Source organism: Eucyclogobius newberryi, unplaced genomic scaffold (genome assembly GCF_026437365.1).
Source record: "Eucyclogobius newberryi isolate DKJ021-1_F unplaced genomic scaffold, fEucNew1.0.hap1 SCAF_7, whole genome shotgun sequence".
Taxonomy (NCBI): Eukaryota; Metazoa; Chordata; class Actinopteri; order Gobiiformes; family Gobiidae; genus Eucyclogobius; species Eucyclogobius newberryi.
In genome coordinates this window covers 34,263,260-34,271,288 of record NW_027316389.1, presented here as the reverse complement: position 1 = coordinate 34,271,288, position 8,029 = coordinate 34,263,260, and the positions used below count along the sequence as shown (strand labels likewise).

Sequence of the window (8,029 nt, the reverse complement as noted above, 5' to 3'; positions counted from 1 at the left end):
AAAAGAAAAAAAAAGAAAAAAGAAGAAGGAGATTCCCTGAAACCCGGCACGCGTCTACGCCGAGTGCGCGCAGCTGCTCCTCTTGCCGCCTCCTGCCGCCCGCCGCCACCGCGCGTCCACTGTCTTCTCCGCTACGTTGCCGTGCGTGGTGTGTATATATGTGTAGTGTGTGTGTGTATGTGTGGTGATTGTAGTGTGGCAGATTAACGTGCGCTCCGTGACACGTCTTAATCCAATGAGGCGAGCAGGAGGCGCGCAAACAGGTACTGAGCGTGCACGGCTCCTTCTGCCGCCGCGGCTGGTGCTTCTGGTGCCGCGGCTGGTGCTTCTGGTGCCGCGGCTGGTGCTTCTGGTGCCGCGGCTGGTGCTTCTCTCGCTTTGGCTGCTTCACCAGTCCACTTCTCTCCTCATGTCTCTGTCTCTCTCTCCCCCGTGTGTGTGTGTGTGTGTGTGCGTGCGTGCGTGTGTGTGTGTGTGTGTGTGTGTTTGTGTGTGTGTGTTATTTGAAATCGTGTCGTGTTTTCACCTGCTCCTATACTTCTGAATTGAACAGGCACGAAATAACTACAACCTGAATAAAGGATACAAAAAGTTTTCAATCATTCATAATAGTCAGTACAGAATAGAGACGTGATGCATTCTGTATGTTTTTTGCTTCAAAGCTTAAGTGACTGGTCTGGTTCAGAGCGGGTTCTTACCGGTCTGTTAAAGCGGCCCCTGCGCGCTTTTGGCTCCCGCAACGCTTCATTGCGAGATGATTGGACAAAAGAGAAGCCACAACTAGGTGAAAACAATATGGAATAAGAAAGTAATATAAACAGAAAAAAAGTCATAATAATTCGCGTCAAACACTGATTTAATCCCGTGATAAACCGTCATGTTTCCACTGATGGTAAGTTCATATGTTGAGCCCAAAAATATTTTATTTTTCCAGTGTACACTACAAAATATCCAAACCTAATGAATTCCATAAAGAGGGGTTCACATGTGGTGTCTAGGTGCAGAGAAGTGAGATAAATGCAGAGAAAGCGTACAATAAACCAGACATGGTTTCCTCTGTACTCTAGCTTCAGCCGCTCACAGCAACACAAACTTAGAATGACTCAAAGCCTTTTTGTCAAGTCAAGTCATTTATATTTGTAGAGCACTTTTCATGCACACATACAACTCAAAGTGCTTTACATAGAATTGAAAATTCATACAATTTGCAGTCAATACAAAGAGTACTTTAAAATCAATTAATACATACTACACAGATGTATTGATAAATTAGACATAGGCAATTTAAAAATATGAGTTTTTAATTTAGAATATTAGGCCTCACTTCAAAACATAGATCTTCTGTAAGGGAGTTCCACATCTTGGAGGCATAAAAAAGAGGCCTCACCATGTTTGGTTTGAACTTTAGGCACCACCAAGAAACCAATACCAGCTGATCTCAGGGGTCCACGGGGGTCATGAGGAGTCAGCATGTCCGCCAGATACTTTGGACCTCAACCATTTAGTGATTTGTGGACCAAGCCAGAGCAACATTCCTAATACTGGGGTAATGTACTGTTTTTTGTTTTTTTTTTTGGTGACAACAGCAACAGCTGAACAGCATTTTGTATTAGTTGTAGCTGCCGGATTGAAGACTTTTTGAGACCTGAACACGAAGACGTGAACAGGCCATTACAATAGTCCAGTCTACTTGAAAGAAAGGGATGGAACAACTTTTCCAGATCTTTTGTGAATTGTTGAAATCGGCCTTATTATTAAAAAGTATAATTCAGGTCAAATGAGTTATTAAGTTGCTCACGTATCTCTGCCTCTGGACCCAGAGGACCCTGAGAATGGAGACGCTAAACCCCTCCTACGGGAACCGGTCTCCATTAGACAAGCCACCCTCTCCTAGTTCTGGCTCCACGGTCCATCTGCAGATGGAAGCGTGTCAGTCCTGGACATCGCTTGATCTCTCCTACAGTGACGTTCTCCTGCACATTATTGTGTCATACTTGTGCATTACTTCACTCTGCTTATCTGCATAATGATGCCTTTGTTTGTTTGCCATAATCCACACTAAACTAATATGTTTCCATGGAGACAAGCAGATGGAACCTTCAGGCCAAGTTACAGGTCAGATTTGTGGATAGGCGACATCGCTCACAGTAAGAAGACGTGTTTTATTTTGATAAATAAAAACACTTATAATTAAATAAAAGAGAGACAGATATGTTTAATGCCATACTGTGGAACATTTCTGGCCAAGCAATATTATCTCCATGGACACAAATGGGTGACAGACCCTCACCAGAAAATGTACACGCACCTTTAAGGAGATTTTTACACTCATTCACTTTAGTCGCTCTGGTCATTTTAATGCTCAAATACATGATAATATTCCAATGGCTTATGTTTTTAGCTTTTAACAGCTTCACCCTCCTCTGGCTCATTAAGCAAAGTTAAAGTGCACTTTCTTGTCCCGTAGGGACATTTGTCTTAGAGGCAAACTGTCATGAGCAGCGAGCGCCACAGAGCAGCGCCTGAGGACCATGTCCAGAGCTTGTGCTGGGCTTGGTCAGGACGACCTCATTATGCACTTACTACTGGCCGTATTGCTCTGAATCAGGGCTCTAGTATCTGTCATGCCCAACTTTTAGCCTTCAGTTATAGATTAGTTGTAGTTATAGTCTCTCAAGTACTTTTTACTCTTACTCGAGCGTCTTCGTGGACCACTACTTTGTATTTATTCTTGAGCACATACTGGAAAGTAACAGGAAAGTACAAAAGTAAAACTGCTGTATGTATTAATTTTTTATACTTTCTACTTTGCCATATGTTTGAACTGGACTGAAAATATGTTTTGATTTTAGTTTCATATGTTTTGAGGGATCATTTTCAGCTCTTCCATGATAAAAATTCTCAAAAATTCTCAAAAAACAAAACAAAAATCTAGACAATTCTTTCCTTTTTACTCTTAAAGTACACTTTAAAATGGGTTTGAAAACGTTTTATTAAGTAGATGTTTTTAATGTGATACTGTCAGTTTTACTTGACACATGAAAAGTTAACACAATTGCATACTTCTGTAAGATTATATTTAAATAACCCTCACTCGATCACTATTTGGGCTTCTCTTCGCACCTCTGCATAAAACACTGAGCACACGGGTTCTGAATACAGATGACCGCGCTGTTAAATCCCCTCCAATCTCCTGCTCTGGTGTGAGCCGGGGCTGGAGCAGAGATATTGAAAAATGCAGCTGATGGGCCGTCGGTGCCGGTTACCATCACTCCGGCTGTGTGCCAGACTCGGGCCCGCACTGCAATCTCTGACACATGGAAACGTATTGATTTACCCCAGCGCTGAGTGAAATGCTTCGAAATGTTGCCATACCATTCTCGCGACAGCTCAACATTCTGAATTGTTGTTCATTTGTCAACATCGTACTCAAATGTTTGAATTGTTTTATGGTTAAAGAGAGACGTAGCCAGTAGCATTGACTTTTAAAGTATGTTTTTTTAATCTAATTTCCCTTATCCAAGTTTAGTCGGGATATTCTTGGTCGATCAAAAACATGTCCTTTGCATTGAGGCGTAGTGCTGGAAAAGCTGACACAAAATACACATAAAAGATCAGAAGATTGTGTAAATTACCTCAATAAAAACTTTGCATAAAATCTTTATAAGTAAAATAATTAGTCAGTTATTTTACATTCACATTACAAACTGAAGCGGACTCGGTTCGATTGGGCTCCAAAGTGGAACTTTCTCTGAACTGGTCTGGTTCACATTCACGGTACACTTTTATCAATCGAACCAAATGTGCAGAAAGACGTCTCTCTCCCTTGTTTTTGGACTCACTCTGGGCTTACTCAGAATGCCCAGAGTAAAGAAAATGTGATTTAAAGAGAAAAACCTACAAACACTTTGGGGGGAAAGTAGAAACCTTGAGGAGAACCACAGTGAAGGAGAACAGGCGGACAGGCTTCAGGCGGCCCAGGACATGCTTCCATTTGCAGATGGACTGTGGGGTCAGACCCATCAGGAGGAGAGGGGGGGCTCATCCAACACTTGTTAACGACCTCATACCAAATACTTCTTAAATCTAACATTATTCTAGACAATAACATAGCATCAAAACGTCTAGCTCTCATGATCTGAAGCTCTCCACCCTCTTCATTTCTATAACAAGGGGGCCCATTTGACACTTCTTGCCCTGGACCCCCAAACTTCCTGTTAACGAGCCTCTTTATGAGTCTCATTAACCGCACGACACAATCACTCCCATAGTTTTTACCCCATCCATATAAAAGTGATGACTTATTTGCCAGTATCATGAAGTATATTGGCTCATTTGCGCTGGCAGTGAAGATGTTGAACTCTGTGCCAGTTTGTTTCATGTTCATTAGCCCAGTAATTACAGAGATACTGCATTTACCATGAATTAAGCTCATACTAAAACTGTAAGAAATCCCACAATGACTAAATATGAAACGTTTAAGGAAAAATATGTTTCCTTTAAAACCAATCCATCATATTCACTTTATCCCATCAAGCAGTCCGGAGTCGCCCCTGGGTGTCGTGGAGGCATTTGGTGATCGACGGAGGTTGGCCCGACGATGGCGCCTGATTGGATAACTAAGTAACGAGGAGCAGGGGAGGGAAATGAGAGCGAGAAGATAGAGCGAGAGTAAGGAGAGAGAAAGGAGAAAGAGTACAAAGAGAGACAGAGAGTCAAAAGAGAGAGTTTGCAAGAGTAAGGAGAAAGGGAGAGAGAGGAGAGAAGGGAGAGAGCGTGAGAGTAATGAGAGAGAGAGAGCAAGAGTAAGAAGAGAGAAAGGAGAGAGGAGAAAAGGGCGAGGGAGTGAGAGTAAGGAGGGAGTTTGAGGGAGAGAGGGGAGAAAAGGGAGAGAGAGAGAGCAAGAGTAAGGAGAGAGAAAGGAGAGCTGAGAAAAGGGAGAGAGAGTGAGAGTAAGGAGGGAGAAAGGAGAGAGGAGAAAAGGGAGAGAGAGGGAAAGTAAGGGGGGAGTGCAAGAGAGAGGAAAAAAGGGGAGAGAGTGAGAGCGAGAATAAGGAGAGAGGAGAAAAGAGGGAGAGAGTGAGAGTAAGGGGGGAGTGCGAGAGAGAGGAGAAAAAGGGGAGAGAGTGAGAGTAAGGAGAGAGGAGAAAAGGGGGAGAGAGCGAGAGTAAGGGGGAGTGCGAGAGAGAGGAGAAAAAGGGGAGAGAGTGAGAGTAAGGAGAGAGGAGAAAAGAGGGAGAGAGTGAGAGTAAGGGGGGAGTTTGAGGGAGAGAGGGGAGAAAAGGGAGAGAGAGAGAGAGCAAGAGTAAGGAGAGAGAAAGGAGAGCGGAGAAAAGGGAGAGAGAGTGAGAGTAAGGGGGAGTGCGAGAGAGAGGAGAAAAGGGGGAGAGAGTGAGAGCGAGAGTAAGGAGAGAGGAGAAAAGGGGGAGAGAGCGAGAGTAAGGAGAGCGAGAGAGAGCAAGAGCACGGAGAGAGGAACATAGGGAGAGAGAGTGAGAGTAAGGGGGAGTGCGAGAGAGAGGAGAATAAGGGGAGAGAGTGAGAGTAAGGAGAGAGGAGAAAAGGGGGAGAGAGCGAGAGTAAGGGGGAGTGCGAGAGAGAGGAGAAAAAGGGGAGAGAGTGAGAGTAAGGAGAGCGAGAGAGAGCAAGAGCATGGAGAGAGGAACATAGGGAGAGAGAGTGAGAGTAAGGAGACAGAGAGAGCAAGGGTAAGGAAAGAGGAACATAGGGAGAGAGAGTGAGAGTAAGGAGACAGAGAGAGCAAGGGTAAGGAGAGAGGAACATAGGGAGAGAGAGTGAGAGTAAGGAGACAGAGAGAGCAAGGGTAAGGAGAGAGGGAGAGAGAGTGAGAGTCAAGAGAGAGAGAGAGAGACAGTAGTTAGAGGGAGAGGGGAGAAACAGGGGAGGAGAGAAGAGAATGCAGAGAGAAACAGGAGTGAGAGAGGGGAGGGGCATGACAGCACGCGCTCAGGATGCTCAGGGATTTGGTTATCAATGGTTGCCTGGTAACCACACATCGTATCCAGTGTCCTTTCACCTCCCTCTATCCTCTTTGCTCTCACTCTATCTCCCCTTTCTCTCCATCCTGCCCCTCTTCTTCTTCCTTCCTTCTCCATCATCTCCCCATCTCTTTATCTCTCCCTCTCCCTCTCCCTCCTCTTTCCAGTCTCCTCACTCTCTCCATCCCCTCCTCTGTCTCTTCTTGCTCATCATCCTCTCTCTCCCCCTCCTTTTTACGTTCTCTTCTCTCCCTCAATCTTATCGTATCTCCTTTATCCATCTCTCACCTCACCAATCCACTCCCTCTCCCCCTCCTCTGCCTCTTCCCTCCTCTCTCTCTTACTCCCTCTTCTCCTTCTCTCTTCCACCTCTCTCCATCCCCTCCTTTCTTCCTCTGCCTCTTCCTTTCCTCTCTTTCTCTCTCCTCCACCCTTCCAGTCGTCTCCTCTCCTCTTGCACACTACCGTTCCCTGGTGTGCTGTAGAGACTTTGGAGGGCCCCAGGTAACAACAACCAGGGGCCCAACACTGTACACACACTTTATCTCTGCCCGGGGGCTCGTTTTCAAACCATTCAACTTCAGTCTTGTTTTGTCTGAAGAAATTCTGTGTCACATTTATCAATTCAAATATTATATAGTTTAGAATAATAATTATAAATATTGTGTAGTGTTTATAATATACACATACATTTAACCCGCTGAGATTTGACTTTTGAAGTATCTGCAGAAAAAAAATGAAAAACGTATTTGTTTATTCAACAAATTAATACTACATATATATATATATATATATATATATATATATATATATATATATATATATATATATATATATATATATATATATATATATATACCCACCATGGAAAAGGTTGGAGGCTAAGATCAACACAACACAACACATCGGAGAGATGTGAGCCAACTGTCTGAGGCCCAGAAATGTGCAATGCGAAAGCAAGTACCCAAGAGGTACAACCAGATTCCCGAACCTGAAGCACTTGAAACTGCCAAACAAAGGCTCCAAGCCTTAGCCAGCCGCCTAAAGATGTACACGAGAGAGAATGTAGCTAAGAGAATAAACAGGCTGCTCTCATCTCAACCGCCGAAAGTGTACCCTCCATGGCAGGGTGATAACAGCAGAGCAGACCCACCAAGGCTGGAAACTGAGCAGTACTGGAAAGGCATATGGAAAAGGAAAGCATCCCACAATGAGATGCACACAGTGGCTGATGGCTCTGAGTGAGGACCACAGCAACATCCCTGAGCAGAACCCAGTTACCATCACTGTGGCAGACATACAGGAAAGAGTCTCAAGCATGAAAAACCGAAGGGCGTACGATCCTGATCCAGAAGGATCCTTCAAAGGGCACAGTCCCGTCCTACTATCGGCCAATGACCTGTCTCTTCACAACGTGGAAGCTCCTGCAAAATGGCGGCTAAGATATGTGGGCACATGGATCAATAAATGAGCACTGCTCAGAAAGGAATCGGCAAAAATACCAGAGATGCAAAACACCAGCTCCTGGTAGATAGAACAGCCGCACGGAACTGTAGAACCTGACACACCAACCTGAGCACTGCCTGGATTGATGACATGAAAGCATAATGCCACACACTTGGATCATTGAAAGCTTGGAGTTATACAACATCAATGGGGCTCTAAGAGCCTTCATAGGAAACTCAATGAGGTTGTGGAAAACCACCCTTGGGACCAATGGCAAGACACTTGCACAAGTATCTGCCAGTAATAAAATACCCTGCAGGAATAATCAGTTGGCCAAAGGAGGAGATACAGACCACAGATGTTAAGACACAAAAGCTCCTGACCATGAATGGAGGGTTCCATCCCAAATCCAGCACCCTGAGACTGTACACTAGCCGTAAGGAAGGAGGCCGGGGACTAGTGAGCGTGAGAGCCACTATCCAGGACGAAACGTCCAAGATCCATAAGTACACCAAGGACAAAGCTTCTACAGATGACGTACTCAGTGAGTGTAACAGACACTGTGGAACAGAGGATGATGATGT

The 8,029-nt window shown here is 44.6% G+C and overlaps 1 protein-coding gene across 1 annotated transcript in view; it reads left to right on the top strand.

The window, feature by feature from the left end:
• The window catches only part of LOC140348519 (voltage-dependent calcium channel subunit alpha-2/delta-1-like), a 181,738-nt gene extending 174,268 nt beyond the window's left edge, over positions 1 to 7,470 (top strand). Inside the window, exons 12-13 of the mRNA XM_072434451.1 lie at positions 6,439 to 6,503; positions 7,128 to 7,470. Of these exons, the coding sequence (XP_072290552.1) occupies positions 6,439 to 6,503; positions 7,128 to 7,470 (408 nt within the window). The remainder of the gene's footprint in view (positions 1 to 6,438; positions 6,504 to 7,127) is intronic.
• Positions 7,471 to 8,029: the final 559 nt, after the last annotated feature.